The sequence below is a fragment of the Actinia tenebrosa genome, unplaced genomic scaffold (assembly GCF_029948245.1).
Source record: "Actinia tenebrosa isolate PJP-AT-01 unplaced genomic scaffold, QUT_ActTen_1.0 PGA_scaffold6__47_contigs__length_16458017, whole genome shotgun sequence".
Classification (NCBI taxonomy): Eukaryota; Metazoa; Cnidaria; class Anthozoa; order Actiniaria; family Actiniidae; genus Actinia; species Actinia tenebrosa.
In genome coordinates, this window is record NW_028292583.1 from 14777122 (window position 1) to 14796707 (window position 19586).

General features: G+C 39.1%; 2 protein-coding genes across 2 annotated transcripts; one reads left to right on the forward strand and one right to left on the reverse strand.

Annotated features, from left to right (window-relative positions):
* Nucleotides 1-186: 186 nt before the first annotated feature.
* Nucleotides 187-8155, forward strand: LOC116307841 (acid phosphatase type 7). Its single transcript, XM_031718157.1, has 12 exons — nucleotides 187-554; nucleotides 2915-3025; nucleotides 3417-3513; nucleotides 3604-3649; nucleotides 4143-4209; nucleotides 4336-4424; nucleotides 4560-4632; nucleotides 4719-4766; nucleotides 5170-5220; nucleotides 5507-5618; nucleotides 6258-6414; nucleotides 6937-8155. Exons 1-12 carry the CDS (start codon nucleotides 252-254, stop codon nucleotides 7070-7072), a joined length of 1290 nt encoding a protein of 429 aa, XP_031574017.1. The 5' UTR covers nucleotides 187-251; the 3' UTR covers nucleotides 7073-8155.
* Nucleotides 8156-11359: 3204 nt separating this feature from the next.
* Nucleotides 11360-19586, reverse strand: LOC116307840 (uncharacterized). The gene is made up of 9 exons (XM_089039419.1): nucleotides 19058-19586; nucleotides 17842-18067; nucleotides 16934-17523; nucleotides 16411-16780; nucleotides 15677-15950; nucleotides 14214-14359; nucleotides 12990-13450; nucleotides 12019-12420; nucleotides 11360-11792 (listed from the first exon to the last, which is right to left on the reverse strand). The coding sequence occupies exons 2-9, from the start codon at nucleotides 18020-18022 to the stop codon at nucleotides 11388-11390; spliced, it is 2829 nt and encodes a 942-aa protein (XP_088895545.1). The 5' UTR covers nucleotides 18023-18067; nucleotides 19058-19586; the 3' UTR covers nucleotides 11360-11387.

Sequence of the window (19586 nt, forward strand, 5' to 3'; positions counted from 1 at the left end):
TTGTAATGATTTTCCACCTCTTACCACCACAAGAAATACTAGTGTAGCTTTTTTTATAGTCTTTTCCTTGGAAAAAAGAAAAAAATCGGGCTGAATGAAACTCGGAAACTGAAGTGATGCTTGTATGTGGTCGGGTGTCACGCTCAAATCACATGACCCTTGAAACGGAAACGAAGCCAAAACTTTGAAACACAATCCAGTGCTCTCACTTTGATACTGATGGTAGCAGTCTGACATTCTCGTATAAAAGCATGGCTGCGATTTTCGACTTTTACGGACTGTTTTTGGTGGTAGCTTTGACGTTTAGCTCTAAAAATACAGTCAGAGGGCAACCAGAACAAATTCACATGGCGTTCACTGGTGTATCGAGTGAAAGAATAGTTAATTATGTAACGCAGTCGCAGGATGTCGACCTCAAGACCGTGGCGTTGTACGGAAAAGATCCAAAACAACTCGATCAGAAATCAGATGGAGAGTCGTTCCTGTATCCTCTACCACAGAACCAAGAAGTTGATTCTAAACATCACAGGAATTTGACCATTCACAATGTTAAGGTAAGAGCTCCTTGTATGAAAATCAAAAAGTATAAATCTTTCCGGCGTAATCAATCGAACGTTCGATTCCATCGTATCCAATCGAATCGAATCGAATGATTAGAATTTTTTTTGTACCCCAAAAATTTCTCATGCAAATTAAGTTCTTAATTAATTTAGTTTAGATTTAACTACCTCAGCGGTTTTTACCCTACAGTTGGGCAAATCTGCATTTTTAATTTCATTATACAAAAGGATGGATAGTATGGCATTGCCACATGCATTTGCACCGAAATGTTGTCTCGTCAGGCTTGTTTGTTTGTTTTTGGTTTGTTTAGTTTGTTGTTTTGTTGATTTTCCTATAAATCCGCCACTTTAGAACTTAAAGAATTGCTCCCCAACTAAGATTGGCGTATCTATAAATAAAAACAGTAATTATTCGTGGAAAGCCAACATTAATTTTCAACTGATGTTTGATGTCCCATATTTTACCCTGGTTCAAGGGTATTTCTCGATTATTATATCTCTAACTGCTCTTGGGTGTTTTTATCTCGTTGGAGGTATACAGATCTATAAACACCAGGAAAAAAACTAGCTACTAAATTTATGATACGGAAATCTGCTATCAGTCATTCTAGTTACACTGTAACAAAACAACTGAAACAAACAGCGTTTTAATTTCGCGTAGGATTTTCGTAACAAAACACCTTTAATCTCTGTCTGTGTATTACCCATAAATGCCCCAGGAGGTTACTGATGTCAAGGTTTTTGTTGGTTTATATAGCGCTGGTGGGTTTTTGCTGCTTATTGGCAGCAATTATTAATTCCCATCATAGTTGACTCCTCGTCATTAGGTTATTTATTACTGGGGGGGGGGGGGGGATACTGGGGGGGGGGGGATTAAAACGGGCTAAATTCAAAAAATAACCACGCAGAGCGAAAGAAGTGCTATTTCTCAATGCTTACACTAAGGGTTTGTAATCTAAACCAATCAGTAAAGGGAAAGGTGAGATGAGTTCTAAACCTAGTCGAACATACTGAAATTTTAAGGTGTAAGCAATCTTGCAAGCTCAAAGTGTTATCAATTTTAGCGTCGTTATTATTTTTACGTCTGTGTCCTTGTTATTAAAAAATCACTCAGATCTACATCCTCAGCGTCATCGGCTAGAGCCGGATCGTTGATTGGGTCAAGGGCTTCTTATTTCTCAGCATGCTGTATGCGGACCCCAATGTCCTGTACTTTTTTACAGCTGCACGTTTCTATCACATGTACCTTTTCCCTTAAAGTTATTCTTGGACTGGCCCTGTAAAGTAGACAATCCATTAGCCTCATATGTTCAAGGAAATTCGCTACTCAGGCGGCAGGCAAGCATTATAAGTCTTTCAAATTCTTAAAGTCATTTGCATGCTACTGGAAAAAATACTTGCATTCGGACTCTTCTTCCTTTAATCCTTCCACACGTACACGCCATATCGCACTGACTCCACCGATGCCAAGACCCACAATATGAATGAGCATAATGAGCATTCTGTGTGCATCCGATATTACTGTATGCACGTACTCATGGCGGTTTTGCACTTTCGAACAAAAAAAGAGTATAACGCCAATAATAGGTGCTACCAAAGCTTTTGTCCGGAACAAAAAGACTTGATATTTCCTTATTATACATTCGAAGCGATCAGTCTTCTAGTCATTTCAAGAAAAATGGATATCTGTCCGTTTACTGAATTCATCGCTGCAGCCAGCTAGTACAAGCTGTTTCACTTCTTCTTGCAGTGCTTGAATCAATTGAAGATGAAGAGGTTATGGAATGAGCTTCCACTGAACATTGAGAGCTAATTTGGCCATTTTTCCAGTTTGGCTTATCATTAACATATTGACTTTCTTAAATAATCTTGATATACTTTAGATCTTTTCTAATTTTTTAGATATATATCATTTTTTCTTTCCTTATATTATTTGTTGTTTTATTTACATTGTACAGCGCATTTGGGCACATTTGGAGAGTGCGCTATATTAATAAAGCATTATCGATCATTATCATTATTATTATTATTATTATTATTATTATTATTATTATTAAACCGATCACCCCTTTCCCTAGCTATCCTTTCATTCATCGCTCGGACCTCTAGTAGCTCAACGTCTGTTTATTTCGTTCGCGCAAGCTTAACCTGAGTATCAGATCCTTTGGCTCTGGGGGAATAGGAGGGGAGGGGTGCCGGATACTGAGGCTAGCACGACTTTAATGATCGATTTACTGTACTCCAAGTAAAAACTTCGCTTGGGGTAAGAAGAATTAAAGAAAACATGACGTAATTTCGCCACGAGGGAATCACAATGTCATAACGTCTTTCTGTCACTTGAAATTTTCTTTCAGCTAACAAATTTGGAGGCCAACACGAAGTACTATTACAGGGTTGGAGATCCCGACAATAACCTTAGTGATGTATTCTCGTTTTCCACTAACGAGGATAGCTTGATATATGCGGTTAGTATTTCAAATTTTCATCGCAAGTTGAAGCCCTCTTGAGTATAGGGCTTACTAAATCATTCCTTGCAAGAAACCGCGACATCCTTTAAGTTAACCTAATTGATTCAGTTGAATTATAAAGGGTTTCGAAAGGAACGATTGAATCAGGCGTTTTATTTCAGTCAGGAAGTCAATAAATAATATGAAACTGTCAGGAAACTCTCTCTAGCGTAAGCCGCTAATTATTTGTGCATTCCATTAGATACTAATCGGGAGGAGGGGAGAGAGGGGGGTTAGGTGGGGGGCAAGACAGGTTAGTGCATAGCTTGTTTAATAGACCAATGACCTATTGTTCTTCTGTTAGCGAAGGAACCTAAAATCCCTTTATTAAAATGTGGGTTTTCTTTAGGTGTATGGTGACATGGGCTATAAAAATGCTGTTAGCTTACCGCTTCTCAAAGACGAAGCTAAACAAGGAAAATTCCATGCCGTTTTCCATGTGGGAGGTGAGAAAACCGAAAGTTCGTCTCTATCTGTAAAAAAAGAAATAGTTTTATTAATGTGAATTTATACTATGTATTTCTTCGCTTTTTTAGATTTGGCGTATGACTTTTACGAAGAAGATGGAGTTACTGGTGACAAGTAAGTTGGTTCTTAATGAGTAATATGGACACCAATAGAGGCTTTGCACCCTCACGTGATGGCAGCCATGACAGGAGGCACAGTAATAGAGTCTTTCTCCCCTGGGAAACTGAATTCTTTCTCATGTAAATCAGATTAGACAAGAATCAATATTGTTCCTGCCTCCTGTCATGGCTGCCATCACGTGTTGGTGCAAAGCCTTATATGCTCTTTTTGCACGAACTGGCGCAAGTGAAAAACGTTTGCGCCTGCTTGAAGTCTATATGCAAATTAGTCCAAAACGTCCGTTTGTCTTTATTTCAAAAATCTATCATACAAATATTTCTTCTAGCAAGCGCAATAAGAAATGAGGGTTCTGAAAACTAAATTGAAATTCTTGGACAGCTTTTTTTCTCTATAGTGACCCCGCGAACTCTTTTTCTCCCGAACTTAACCGAATTTTGTGCTCCCATGAATGAAATATTTTCCTCACAGCAGCCACTTTATCCTGCAGGTTCATGAATTCTATTCAGCCAGTCGCAACGCTAGTTCCTTATATGGTGCTTCCAGGAAATCACGAGGTAAGTGCATGTCCTCGCTATGCGCAGGCGTTGTTCTATTCTCAATCTTGTCACTCGTCAGCAACAACATTATACGAGCTAGTGAATTAGTTATTTACCGGATTGACTATTAATTGCATTCTGCAGCACAAATACAACTTCAGTCACTATATCAACCGCTTTTCCAACATGGAATTGGGCGTGGGTGAAAACAGTGGAAGTGGCACAGGCCTGTGGTAAGTTTACGTGGACATTATTACAAAATCGTTCTCCATAGAAATCTGATGCTCAATCGATCTCTTTAGCTTGGGCGTAAAGTTTTCCCATGGGCGTCGCAGTATACTGAACAAACAAATGTTGTTTGTCGATAGGTATAGTTTGGACATCGGACTCATACATTTCGTTGCCTTCGACACAGAAGTTTACAAATATTCCTCAGATGACGTAAGTGTTACTACATCAAACCCGATATCCGCTGTCATTTTAGCAACTTTCGCGATATGCGTAATATTTATTCTGTATCTTTGTAGGGTCAAATTGCAAGGCAGTTGAACTGGCTAGAGCAAGATCTTGCTAAGGTACTATTATTTTTGGAAGGCAAGGGTTCCTCAAAGAGAAAATAAAAAAGAAATATTCATTGCGTACATTCTTTGGTGGGACCGAAAGAATAGTTCCCTTCACAGTTCTCTGCGCCATCTTGAAAGGTGACGAACGGTGAGCTTGCAATGAGTAGAGACATGTGAAAAATTGTCCAAGGTCCCTATCATTGCAAGCTCACCGTTCGTCTCGTTTCGATGCAAAGGCACGGCTACCTTTCAAAATGGCACAGGAAACTATGAAAGATACTATTGCAATATCGGCCAAGATTGTCAATCTGATCATTCAGTCTGACATCATACTAGGGACTGATGAAAATATAAGATACATCTGAAGTTTTTTTACGATGTAAGCTATTAATAATAATCGAGATTTGCTCCCTAGGCCAACAAGAACAGAGAAAATGTACCATGGATCGTATCTTTGGCACACAAGGTAATCGGTCCTACTGCGATTTGCAATAAATTCTGAGATTTTTTTCTCTATCTCGACAAAAAAAGTCATTGAGATTTTCAGTTAATATGGTTTCTTCAGATGTCCTTTCAGATTTCTTTTGTTGTTGTTGTTGTTGTTGTTGTCAGTTGTTGTTTTTGGGTTTTTTTTGTTTGTTTGTTTGTTTATTGTAATTTTCAATCCTAGCTTTTCATCTTTATTTCTTTACCAAAAAGTGCAGAAGACAAAGAGTTTTACAAACTGGATTATTTTTTTTCGCACACTCTAGAGTGATTTTATGGATCACACGAACTTCACATACTTCTCTCCGTTGCTGCACAAGTATGGAGTGGACATTCATTTATGTGGACATTCTCACAACTACCAGAGATACTTTCCTTGTAAGTGGTTTATATATGTATAGTATATATATCTTTCCTATCGGGCCGATAACCCCACCTAATGTGTACTTGAAGTCTTATATTAGACTTGGTAGCTCAGTGGTAAGAATATGGCAACGGAATCGCCAGGGCACGAGTTTAAATCCCGTTCAAGACTCAGAATTTTTTCTGAGTCTTTTAATTTGCAGCTGCACAAGTCGCTTCATATACTGCGAGGATCAGCTCAATTTGTTATATAAACTGGGGAGAAAGGACTTATAGAAATAAAAATTAAGTTTGGACCTAAAAAGGATGCTATGTGATAACATCCTCCACAGACTTCTCGCTAGGGCTTTTGTTGATTTGGTTTTCGTTGCTGTTTTCGTTGTTATTCGAGACGGATGGGTATTCACGCTCGGTCAACTCTCAGCCAACACAGGAAACCCAGTATAGAAAAAGAGAGAAAAGAGTAAAGAGACGCCTGCGGAGGACGCTAGCTATGTGATGCCTTTCTAGGTAACAGTCACCCCCCTTGAAATAGCTCTGGATCCACTACTATAAAATTCTCAGTGTCCCAGTGTTTGGAGTCTAGAATCAATCTCTCAATCACCACCGGTGCCATAAGCATGAGCACTGATTATAACTTTTATTTCACTCTAGATTTTAAACGCGAGATAGATCGTCAGTCCGACAAGAACGTATACAAGAACCCCAAGTATATGACGACTGTAGTTGTCGGTTCTGCTGGGTCTAAAGAAAAAATCTCTCAGGGATTAGGACCAATAAATAAACTTGTAACTCATATCTTTGATTACGGGTAAGTTAAGAGATAAGTAGAAAATGGTCATGTGATATGTAAGCTGAGTCGCGCATGTGAAAACGCGTTGACTAGTTCACGCATCTAGTAAGAAATAGACTACTTCGAATACGGCGGCAATCTTGGATCGCAAGGCATCATGGGGCGTCCAGGGGGCAAATAAAGCTTTGTTCCAGTAATGACGTCGATTGATATTAACAGCTCGTCACAAGAGAATACAACTAAAGATGAATTAAGACGGCACATTGATCACCTTTACCCATAAAAGAAAGACAAACACACGAAACTCTAGATATTTTCCGTCATCTCTCCGCCGAAGTAGTCAATTGCTTCAGGACGCCAATGCGAGGGCATACAGGAAAAGAGAGATATAAGAAGATAAATAGTAGATATAGGCTACTTGAGGCTCAGTGCCCGCCTCTCTTCACCAAGCTGGCACCCGTACGCAGGCAACGAAATGCATTAATTTAATAGATTTAATTCATCACTTAACTCTAACCTTAATCTTTTTGATCGCGCCAGGTTTGGTCACTTGCAAGTTTTCAACCACACTCATCTATCATGGAAATGGGAGAACTCAGAAACTTACTTGGATTCGCCTGTTCAGGATAATCTTTGGATCATTCAGGAAAACCACGGAATGAGGACCGTAGTTTAGAACAATTGTCTGGTCAACCACAGGAACCCCAAGTGTTAAATCCTTCAGTTGTCAAAATCTGAACACGAACATTTACAGCTTAATGATTGTTTCACGCTTAATAGCTTTCTCGGTGGCTATCGGCTGTCCAGTAATATATTGATTTGCATGTACGCTTTAGATCTCGACGCCAAAACTTTTAAAGAATTTTTTGACCTATTTTTACCTCTTAATATATATAAACCACAATTCGATTACGAAAACTGAAGACGCTAGAAAAAAGTAAGGATTATAGTTCAAGGTTTTCTGTAAATCCTTTTCACGCGCGTTAAAATGAACAGGAGGACCGCCTGAATTAAATTAATAATTAAATGATTCATAAATACGATTAATTAAGTTACACCCCTTCTTTCACATTGAGACTTTTGTTCAGCTATAGCATGCAAAATGTTTAACAGGAGTAAAATAGAGATTCAGCTGGTTTTCGCTTTTATATATTTTTTCAACAAAAATATAGTACATGATAAATAAAAATTTGACGACCCTAAAATTCATACAAAATGTTATTCATATATATCTATGAAAAAGAATATTTTAGTCGAGGACGAGTATTCATCGAATTGCGCGCTTCGGATTTCGAACTACGAAATCTCTTTCTACAGCCAAGTTACGCGCCTATCGCGTAACTCAAACTCGCACAAATTTCTTAATGACATCGACTTACGCGCACTGCGTGAAAACGTCAAATTTGGTTGTGGTCGAGTGCGCAGCTCGAAAAGAGCGTAACGCGAAGCGCATAACTCGAAGCGCGTAACTCGATGAATACCCGATGAAGTTTTCATTGTCCAAAAAGTGTCTTTATTGTCTTTGAATAATCACAGGAAGCCCAATTTGATAAAAGTCGCTTGCGTCATTGGTAATAGGTAATTCCCCTATCGTATTCGATATTGTTAAACGAGCTGTTTAACACTCACAATAGCGCGCTAGTTTCCGACGATCTATTCGATTGGACTATAGCCTGCGTGACAGACATGGACGACACAACAATTATAACAGTTTGTAACTGTAATTTCATCGTGTTAAAAATAAATGCTATTATTATTATTATTGGAAAATAATTAAGCTTACTTAGGTTTACTATTTGTCATTGCAAGACGTGAAATAACGCCGCGGTTTTAATAATCACACTTCGCGCTCTAAACCACAAATACACACAGCGAGTACCACTTGTGGCAAGTTAACTTAACCACAACTTTGATAGCGGATAATAAAGCCTAGATATCATTTCCCTTAAAGAAAAGGGCACTTTTCGGCCTCAGATGTTTAAATGCAAGAAATAACGATAAATTTTGTAGCAAACGATGCACTACTTTCAATGCAGTGGTAGCTTTGCTGGGCATTCAAAGAAAGCTATTCAACACGAATTGACAAAGCGACAGCACATGATTTACCTGTATGCAAGAAGAACTTGAATATTCAACCCAGAGTCTTGCATGTATTTCAGGCCGCTCATTTGAAGCTTGAAAGAGAAAGTATTCAGGAATCGTGTCTATGGTTCTAAACAACGCAACTACTAGTTGGTAAATTGTCCGCACAACTGAGTTCACGGTAGCGACTAATTATACTCCTGAATATTTGACAAGTTTCAAATCTGCACGTGAAAATTTTAGTTTCCTTTCCGCTTTTTGTCATTTCAGTGTGTAAAATGTGTGAAAAAATGATTGAATGAAATAAAGAACTTGATGATATTCTCGATGTATTCATCTAATCTTCATTCACTTGCTTTTAAAAGCATCAGTATTTGATGATACTTCGATTATCCTGTTTAACCAAAGCTACCCTCTCTTCGTCTTCAACACTTTCATCCGATCGTTTATTACGTCCCAAAGGGGCGGGGGGGGGGGGGTGGGGGCGGTGTTTTGTTCGCAAAAAATTAAATTTCTTTGTAACCCCTTTGCTTTTAAAAAACGTACTCCCCCCCCGTATTTAAGGTGGCTTCATATTGACTATGAGTTTATAGGAATCATTTTTTGTGAAAATGATCACGCGAATAGTTACCATAGCAACGACACATCAGACACAAGATGGGCCCTTTTTGGCATTAAAAAATTAAAATCTCTAGTTTTCCGTGGTCAATCTTTTTTAGATTGTGGAATATCAAAGTTTTCTTTGTTACCTATTACATGACAGCGTTTTATTAAAATCGTGACTACAGAAACCAAGATATTAAAGAAATATTAGTAGTGAACCCCCCCCCCCCCCCCTCCATATACCGTAGTAGCTAGGGGAGGGGTGGTCTAAATTCCTGACTACCCCCTTAAGAATGTAGGGGGAGGGGTGGTCTAAATACCTGACTACCCCCTTAAGAATGTAGGGGGAGGGGTGATCTAAATTCCTGAGGTGTCTTGAGGAATTTTAGTAAATACTTCGTTACATACTATGGAATGTGGAAAAGAATATATAATCTGAACGAGAGGACACAGGACATTCACTCAATATTAGAGAAACCGAAAGAAAGGCTGATAAAAAATAAAAAATAAGAAAAAAAGAGATCGAGAACAGACGAATCATGTCTTACAACGACAACTCTTCTGCACGTCAGTGTTTCTGTGGTTCTCTTTGCTCAGTCTACCAATCCAAAGACAAGACCGAATTTGTAAAATGTGGAACCAAGCTGGACTACAAAAACTTGGCTGAAATATGTAAAGGGTACAAGACGAAAGAAGCCAAAGAAAGGTTCTTGGACAACGAGATCTTGGGATGCAAACTGAACATCAAGATGTCAGACTACGACATCTTGGATAACCGTCTATGGGATTACCCACCAGGAGTTCATCCACGATGCCGGACAAACATAATCTCTACGCTAAGATAGGTGTCAGTCATACCGAGAAGAACAAAGACCGCACATTCTTTTGTTGTGCCGTTCAGTACCCTGATCGTAGCTGTGATTACTTCCATTGGTCTGATGACCTCATAGAAGGGATGGAAAATGAATTTAAGAAATTTGAAGAGGAACGGAGAGATCACAAAAAAGAATTAGCTAAAGAAGCTAGAAAGCCTGATGAGTATGAACCTCGTCCCAAGAAGGCACGCTGGTTAAAATGAAGCAATCGGTTAGACGGCGTGAAAGAATCACAATTTAAGAGTGAACTGTGAACTATAAGCTAATGTGTAAACATAAATCATTGTAATTACAGAACCAAAGGAGTTAATAAACTTTTTGAAAAAGAAAAAGAAAATTGCCTCGTATTGTTTGGTTGTTTCTTTAGAAATCTATGATGAGGATGTAAGGGAGAGTGCGTGGTCTAAATTCCTGAATACCCCCTTAAGAATGTAGGGGGAGGGGTGGTCTAAATTCCTGAATACCCCCTTAAGAATGTAGGGGGAGGGGAGGTTGGAATGTAGAACAGGGTCAATGTACGAAAATTCCAATCACCAAGGCGGGAATTTGAAATATGAAATATGAAAACATATTTTTATGGAGAGAAAAGTTTAAAAGCCCGATCAAAATCAGCAGAATCACTTGCTCATCACCTTCGTCGGAAAAACCCCACTTGCACTATAATCCAGCCAGCCAGATTACGGATAGATTAGTTAACATGTCATCTGGAAAAGTAATACAAATAGGAGACCGTGGATACGTTATTTTTGTGAAGGATGTTCGAAGGGAGAAAAATATATGTATCCGCAAACAGAAGAAAGATTTATCGAGCGGGAAGACGGTTCTAACTAGTTCAGGAGTGTCTTTGACTTTAGACGAATGGACATCACTCAAATCGGCAATTGAAACAGTGGATACGGAGTTAGTGAACAATGAGACAACTACTGCATCCAGTCAGTCCAAAACCACCGATCTTCATCAGGAGCCAACGTTTCCTGGATCCATTCAAACCCTTCCGGATGATGGCAGTGCGCAAAATTACGAGGCACAAGGAAAAGATTATTTACCAAGAATTTTCACCACTTCTGAACTGGACACTATTTTTAATGCGCTCGGTCCGGAAATGGAACTGACAACAAGGGAACAGCAAAGTGGATTAGCTACTGGACAGCAGCAAGTATCCAGTTGGGGATCTCGAATGTACTATTATCCGCCGTCATAGAAAATAATTATACCAAAGACATATTGTTTTGGATTTGCTGTAGCATTTATTGAAAAGTGAAATAAAATATTTTGTTTCTTACAAATGAAGTTGGTGTCATAATTAATGTACATGTTTGATATGATTTCGAGCTCTAACATTGCAGTGTTGACAGGCACCATCATTTTTACCTGTCAACTAGGGTCTTATCCGTAATAACAAACTATTATTATATTTCTTGTTACAGATTCTTATTCCATGTCTTCTGATTCGTCCGTTTGCGTTTGTAGATGTTGTGTGGTGAATAAATTGTTCAAGAGAAATTTACGTTGATCAATAGCAACCTGGGTTGCTTCCATCCAGTCGTAATCACCAGTGTCCAGTAAATCTCGTCGGGTTCTCATTATTTTACAATAATACGCATCCCTTCTTAACGCGCGGATCCATACCAATTTTTCCAACAGTACGTTTCTCAGCTCGTTTTGAAATGCAGGGATCATTTTGTTGTATGCAAGCACTTCAGCCGCTGCTTTCGATTCGCCTTTTTCCATGTACTGGTTTTCCAGAGTTTCTAATTCAATCTCGTGTCGGTCCATGGTTTCTTTTATCAACACTGACCAGCAGTCTTCTTCAGGCTCATTATTACGGATAAGACCCTAGTTGACAGGTAAAAATGATGGTGCCTGTCAACACTGCAATGTTAGAGCTCGAAATCATATCAAACATGTACATTAATTATGACACCAACTTCATTTGTAAGAAACAAAATATTTTATTTCACTTTTCAATAAATGCTACAGCAAATCCAAAACAATATGTCTTTGGTATAATTATTTTCTATGACGGCGGATAATAGTACATTCGAGATCCCCAACTGGATACTTGCTGCTGTCCAGTAGCTAATCCACTTTGCTGTTCCCTTGTTGTCAGTTCCATTTCCGGACCGAGCGCATTAAAAATAGTGTCCAGTTCAGAAGTGGTGAAAATTCTTGGTAAATAATCTTTTCCTTGTGCCTCGTAATTTTGCGCACTGCCATCATCCGGAAGGGTTTGAATGGATCCAGGAAACGTTGGCTCCTGATGAAGATCGGTGGTTTTGGACTGACTGGATGCAGTAGTTGTCTCATTGTTCACTAACTCCGTATCCACTGTTTCAATTGCCGATTTGAGTGATGTCCATTCGTCTAAAGTCAAAGACACTCCTGAACTAGTTAGAACCGTCTTCCCGCTCGATAAATCTTTCTTCTGTTTGCGGATACATATATTTTTCTCCCTTCGAACATCCTTCACAAAAATAACGTATCCACGGTCTCCTATTTGTATTACTTTTCCAGATGACATGTTAACTAATCTATCCGTAATCTGGCTGGCTGGATTATAGTGCAAGTGGGGTTTTTCCGACGAAGGTGATGAGCAAGTGATTCTGCTGATTTTGATCGGGCTTTTAAACTTTTCTCTCCATAAAAATATGTTTTCATATTTCATATTTCAAATTCCCGCCTTGGTGATTGGAATTTTCGTACATTGACCCTGTTCTACATTCCAACCTCCCCTCCCCCTACATTCTTAAGGGGGTATTCAGGAATTTAGACCACCCCTCCCCCTACATTCTTAAGGGGGTATTCAGGAATTTAGACCACGCACTCTCCCTTACATCCTCATCATAGATTTCTAAAGAAACAACCAAACAATACGAGGCAATTTTCTTTTTCTTTTTCAAAAAGTTTATTAACTCCTTTGGTTCTGTAATTACAATGATTTATGTTTACACATTAGCTTATAGTTCACAGTTCACTCTTAAATTGTGATTCTTTCACGCCGTCTAACCGATTGCTTCATTTTAACCAGCGTGCCTTCTTGGGACGAGGTTCATACTCATCAGGCTTTCTAGCTTCTTTAGCTAATTCTTTTTTGTGATCTCTCCGTTCCTCTTCAAATTTCTTAAATTCATTTTCCATCCCTTCTATGAGGTCATCAGACCAATGGAAGTAATCACAGCTACGATCAGGGTACTGAACGGCACAACAAAAGAATGTGCGGTCTTTGTTCTTCTCGGTATGACTGACACCTATCTTAGCGTAGAGATTATGTTTGTCACATCGTGGATGAACTCCTGGTGGGTAATCCCATAGACGGTTATCCAAGATGTCGTAGTCTGACATCTTGATGTTCAGTTTGCATCCCAAGATCTCGTTGTCCAAGAACCTTTCTTTGGCTTCTTTCGTCTTGTACCCTTTACATATTTCAGCCAAGTTTTTGTAGTCCAGCTTGGTTCCACATTTTACAAATTCGGTCTTGTCTTTGGATTGGTAGACTGAGCAAAGAGAACCACAGAAACACTGACGTGCAGAAGAGTTGTCGTTGTAAGACATGATTCGTCTGTTCTCGATCTCTTTTTTTCTTATTTTTTATTTTTTATCAGCCTTTCTTTCGGTTTCTCTAATATTGAGTGAATGTCCTGTGTCCTCTCGTTCAGATTATATATTCTTTTCCACATTCCATAGTATGTAACGAAGTATTTACTAAAATTCCTCAAGACACCTCAGGAATTTAGATCACCCCTCCCCCTACATTCTTAAGGGGGTAGTCAGGTATTTAGACCACCCCTCCCCCTACATTCTTAAGGGGGTAGTCAGGAATTTAGACCACCCCTCCCCCTACATTCTTAAGGGGTAGTCAGGAATTTAGACCACCCCTCCCCTAGCTACTACGGTATATGGGGGGGGGGGGGGGGGGGGTTCACTACTAATATTGATTTTTCAAGATAAAAAGTCTTAAAATAAAAAGTAAAAAATATTTTTTTATATTGCGTCAGTTGCCTTATCATTCTACGAAGAAAAAACTGTAGAAATTTAAAGATATTTGACCACGTAGTTTTCGAGTTTTTATCTTTTTAAATAATCCACAGACTTTTCGTGACGTCATCAAAATAAAAATTCTTCAAGTTCTGGTACTGCGCATGCTCGTGCACAACCTGAGGCGCGCGCGTACAAAAACTATATGGAGCCACCTTAAGCCGAGTATAGTTGTCACCACGTTTCAATATGCATGTTGCCAAAGCTAGGAGACTAACTTACTGAATAAATCAACACCCCCTACAGTTTTCATCAGCTGTGCCAAGTACGACTCATTATTGTCTCGAGTTTGTTCATAGGTGTCGAAATAGCCGCCTAAAACATTTAATTGAATTATAACCAACGTTGTCAAGAGAGTGCTCTTGGCACTAAAACAAATAAGTTTCCTTGGTTATCAGTTCATGCAGTCTCCTACGCTGCCGCTATTAGTGACGTCACGCAATGTAGCACAAAGTATTAGGCGTTCCTCCAATTCCACTGTCTTGTTAACATCTTTATTTTCTGGGTATTCAGTTATCTCTATCTGTGCCGACTGTCCTTCCATTTCCAGTGTCCTCCATGGTTTAAAGTAATGTTGCAAAAAGGGAAGGAAGAAGGATAGCAGTAGAATGGCTCCAGCGGTGTAAAAGGCTGGTTTATACGAACCAGTCGTGTCGGCGATAAAACCTTGGAAAACGAAAAATATATATACAGTCATCAAAGACAGAACAGAAGAGTTTTAAGTTGAATTTTCTTTCAAGTTTAATTTCTAAGAAAAAATAACAGAGATGTAAAATTTCGTATCCTAGTCGCCCCACAGTAATATCTAAAGAGAATCAAATCCAGAGAAAAGATGCTTCTGAAGCTAGTACGTACCTATGAGAGGTGCTCCCGTCATATTACCAATAGCTGCCACTACCTGGCCAATTGGAAATGAATACAGTCTTAGTCTTGGTTCGACGGTTCGTGAGCAGCACAACGATCGTGGTATTGAAGACACCGATACCAAAACCAAGGAAAATAGAAAAAAAGATGAAGTGCAGATAACTTGTAGACAGTTGAAGTAGAATATTAGCGAGTCCCATGCTCAGAGCTCCAGCCTGGTTAACATGGAATGGATTGACCCTTTTGTGGTGCATCACTCTCCCCGCTACCATGCTTGTCACCAATGACAAACGCCCATCGCTATGAAGAATTTGCGGGAGGCCTTATCTGCTGTACACAACTCACTTGGTAAAGAAAAGTACTTGTGGCCATGCATACGTTGTGAAAATCAAAATCTAGTTATGCCTGCACAACAAAGGTCTATTATCTGACTGCCATATATTCAGTCATAAAGTCTAAAATTTTGTTTAAGATGAAGCCAGGCAACACTTCAGTCGAGTGCAACACGCGACAATGGCTTGTGTGATTCTTTTATTCAATAACCACAGAAAGCCCAAACATCCTACGCAGACGTCTTTAGGGTCGTCAAGCAATGCTTCATTCCTTCACTAAATGCTCTGGTTTACATTCAATCATTCAAATCTATTCTGTTCAGGTACTTTTAATACAAAGCTTTTTGATTTAAATTTTAAATGGCCGTTAAAATAGATTTTCGTCAATTATTTATCAATTAAATCTTTTGCTATTCTGCCTATTTAATAAGCTCTGCATTCATTGAGCAAACCACATGCTTTTTTTTTTTACTTTGTACAATTTTAAACTAAGATGTCATCTTCGAGTCGTCCTCTGTTCGTTTTTCATCCTTCATTTCAAAAGGTACTTTATCTTCTTCATTGACATTTTGTCGGTTGTCCTGAACATCTTTAGTTTCTGGGGATTCAGTAACCTCTATCTGTGCCGACTGTCCTTCCATTTCCAGTGTCCTCCATGGTTTGAAGTAATATTGTAAAAAGGGAAGGAAGAAGGATAGCAGTAGAATGGCTCCAGCGGTGTAAAAGGCTGGTTTATACGAACCAGCTGTGTCGGCGATAAAACCTTGGGAGAAGAAAAACAAATCCAAAAATGAGACTGCGAATAACTTGTGAAAGACATTGGAATAGGACTTAGTAGCTCGCATGAGTAAGGTGCCTAGCTCTCGACAAGGTGCAGAGAGCTGCAGGTGCAAAAAAAACAACTTACTACAATTAATTTTTGTTAGTATTCCTTTTAATCACGTGACTCAGTGCACTCATTCACACGAGGCTACCTGCCTAATGAAAACCTGTACAAAACAGCTCGATTAAAAAGGCCTCTACCAACAGACCTTTGTACTTATACGGCGGCCATCTTAAATTATGGGCTGCCGAAGGGGCAAACATAAAGAATAAATAAAGCATAAAGTGGCGTGGTTACGTTTTCAAATAATTGGACGTCTTATTGAAGGAAGAGAGATCACCTAAGTACAAAATCAAGGCAGGCGGAAAAAAATTAAACATCAGGTATGCCTAATACGTACCAATCAGAGGAGGTCCTGTTAAATTACCAATGGCTGATATCATCTGACCAATAGGAAACGAGTACAATCTGAGTCTTGGTTCAACGGTTCGCAATAGCAGCACAATGATCGTGGTATTGAAGACACCGATGCCAAAACCAAGAAAAATAGAAAAAAAGACGAAGTGCAGATAACTTGAAGACAGTTGTAGTAGAGTTGTAGCGAGTCCCATGCTCAGAGCTCCAGCCTGGTTAACATGGAATGGATTGACTCTTTTGTGATCCATAATCCTCCCTGCTAAAATACCAGAAGCTAATGAAGAAACACCAATCGCTATAAAGAGTTGGGAGGCTTTGTCCGCCGAAATACCAACCTCAAGACAGTAACTGACCTGCAAAGACAAACGACGTTATCTGCCATTAACGAGCCTATTTGTAAAGTATAGAGTCTTTCAGATTGACCAAACGGACGCATTAATGATTTGATCATGATTTGATTTGATTTGAAAATTGCGATCGTGTTTCTACAGTACACAGTACCTTACCAAATGGACAAATGAAATAAAGGCACACATTGCCTGCAAAGTGACCGATAATGCTGCAACCACGTACATCGGCCTTTTGAATATTTCTAATGTCATTGAGCAGCTCGTCTTCGCTGGTTGGACTTCATGGTCACTGTGTTGTCTTTCTTCATCTACTGCCGAGTCCTTAACATTGGGATCAAAGCTACAAACAGCTAGTAATGGTAGTACGAACGAACCAGCCATGATCCTGTACATCGTCCTGAAACCATATGAATCTATCAGTAACTGGATAATTGGTCCAAGTGACAAGATGCCTATGGATGAACCGCCAGTAACGATACCAATGGCAATAGCTTGTCTCTTGTGAAAATATTTCGTTGTGGCGAATATGCAAGAATTAAAAAGTAATGACAATCCCAGTCCGTATAGAATGCTGTAGGAGAAGAACACCTGGAAGATGTTTGTAGTGAATGAAGTGGCTATTAGACTTGTTATGCACATTAGAATTCCAAGTATTGCACTGTATCGGATATTGAGGCGGGTCATTACCATGGTGGTCAGCGGTAAGCACATAAAAATAAGACCTTGTGCAGTAGATCCTGCCCACGCTGTAAAATGATAATAGTAAAAGTTAAAACTTTTTTAAGACGTCCGCGGGTTTCTTTTGGCTTATATACCCTGCAAGGAAGAATTTTGGCTTGGGTCCAATGCTAATGTTTTCAATACAATAACATGCATTGCTACTCGTTTTGTTTTTACCTTCCTTATACCATTCGTCTATCTGCTTTCTTGTAACTATCCCATAAGACTGAAAAGTCTTTTAAGAAAAGTCTTTTAAGAAAAGCACAACATCGTTCATTTGTTGGTATATTCATAGGAATAGTCTATTGAAAGGAAAGGGGTTTGAAGATAATAACTGAACTTACCAGTTTTCTCTCTGCTTTCTCTGAAGCGGTCCATAAAGACAGGCATAACGACAGCATAGCATTGTAGCATGCCAAACGCTAGAACAAATGAGAGACCCCCGGAAAAGCACACTAGCCAGGACCACGCGCTGTCTCGTGTCCGGGGAGAATGGGATGGACTACATATACAGCAGAGCTTCATCTTTGGTTCTTCTTCCTTCTATCTTCAGTTAGTTCTGATTAAAAGCTGAATCATAAAGTGATATTAACTAAAACATCTTACACTCTGACATAAGGTAGGTCTCTGAGCCATTATATTTCAGATCAGGAGACCATTACTAGGAGCAAACATCTCCCGTACTGGGTCTGTTAGCGACTATATTCTCAGATCAGTTGCCCATTATTCTAGGAGTGGCATCTCCCACTAGGTCTGTGCTCCCATTTTCAGGTTATTAACCTGAAATTACATAAGCTGGGACAACTGTGCTATGCCAGACAGACAGACAGACAGAAAGACAGACAGACAGAAAGCAGACAGACAGAAAGACAGATAGGAAGACAGACAGACGTGCTATCCCAGACAGACAGAAAGATAGACAGACAGACAGAAAGACAGACAGGAAGACAGACAGACGGACAGACAGACAGAGAGACAGACAGACAAACAGAAAGATTACTATCCGTAATTGAAGACTTTCCAGCTAACCTTTGACATGTCTGTTTTACATGTGATATTCAATGATTTTAGCTGGAAACGATTTACCTTTGAATACGTTGTGAACGTGAAAATATTATAAACACAACAGAATATTTATCAAACGTAAAGCCTGATTTGGCTTTCTAACTCCAATTCGGTGGGGGAATCAGTAGTGTCTGTTTAAGCGTACCCAGATTCAAGAAAATCTATATAAGCGCAGGAAAGGACTTCAAAAGACAACTGACTGCGTGAGAAACCAAAAATGTACGTTGTCTTAAAATACATATGACTGACTAGCGAAGACAGGGCAGAAAATCGGTTTTTGGCCTTTCGCCATAAGGACGGAGATTGTCGCACAAGCAAATATTAACGAAATAATCTCTGCTGAACTATGACGCACGCTGAAATTTTTCTGAATGTCATCACCGCGAATATTTGAGCTACGAGAGACAGCTTGAAGGTTTAAAGACACAGTAGATTAATTGTTTAAAGGTTTTCGAGTACTGTAAGTCAATTATAATACTTTACACATCAACCTACCTTATAAGCTTTCGACTTCGTAAAGATGACACGGCGAACTCACGCTATCTTCTAGAAATCAAAGGCCCTTAGGCGAACTCGTGGATACTTGTTGCACTTTTCGAATATTTAGATTGGTCTTCCTGTGCCCTCAGCTTGTTGACATTCTCAAAGGATTCCAAATATTTCGCTCGATTTAATATTTTGAATACTCAATTTATCTAGTAAGATGAGTAATCGTCCTTTTTATTTTCCTTTTAACACCTAATTCTTCGCTATTTTGTTGAGTTTGAAAGCGATTTCTGTGATGAATTAATTGTCTGAACTTCAATTAATACGAAAGACGACTTCGACTATGACTTCAATAGAGTCAACTGAGTCAAGTATAGAGTATAATTGAAAAAGATTTATTTGAAAACGCTTTCTCTGTTTTTAATTTCAAAGGCGGGCTGTGTGTTTTATTCCAGCAAACATTCGACCTACGAGCTCAAAAACTGAATATACAAGATAATCGGCCGATCAAGACGATAAACATAAAGCGTTGCGTTAT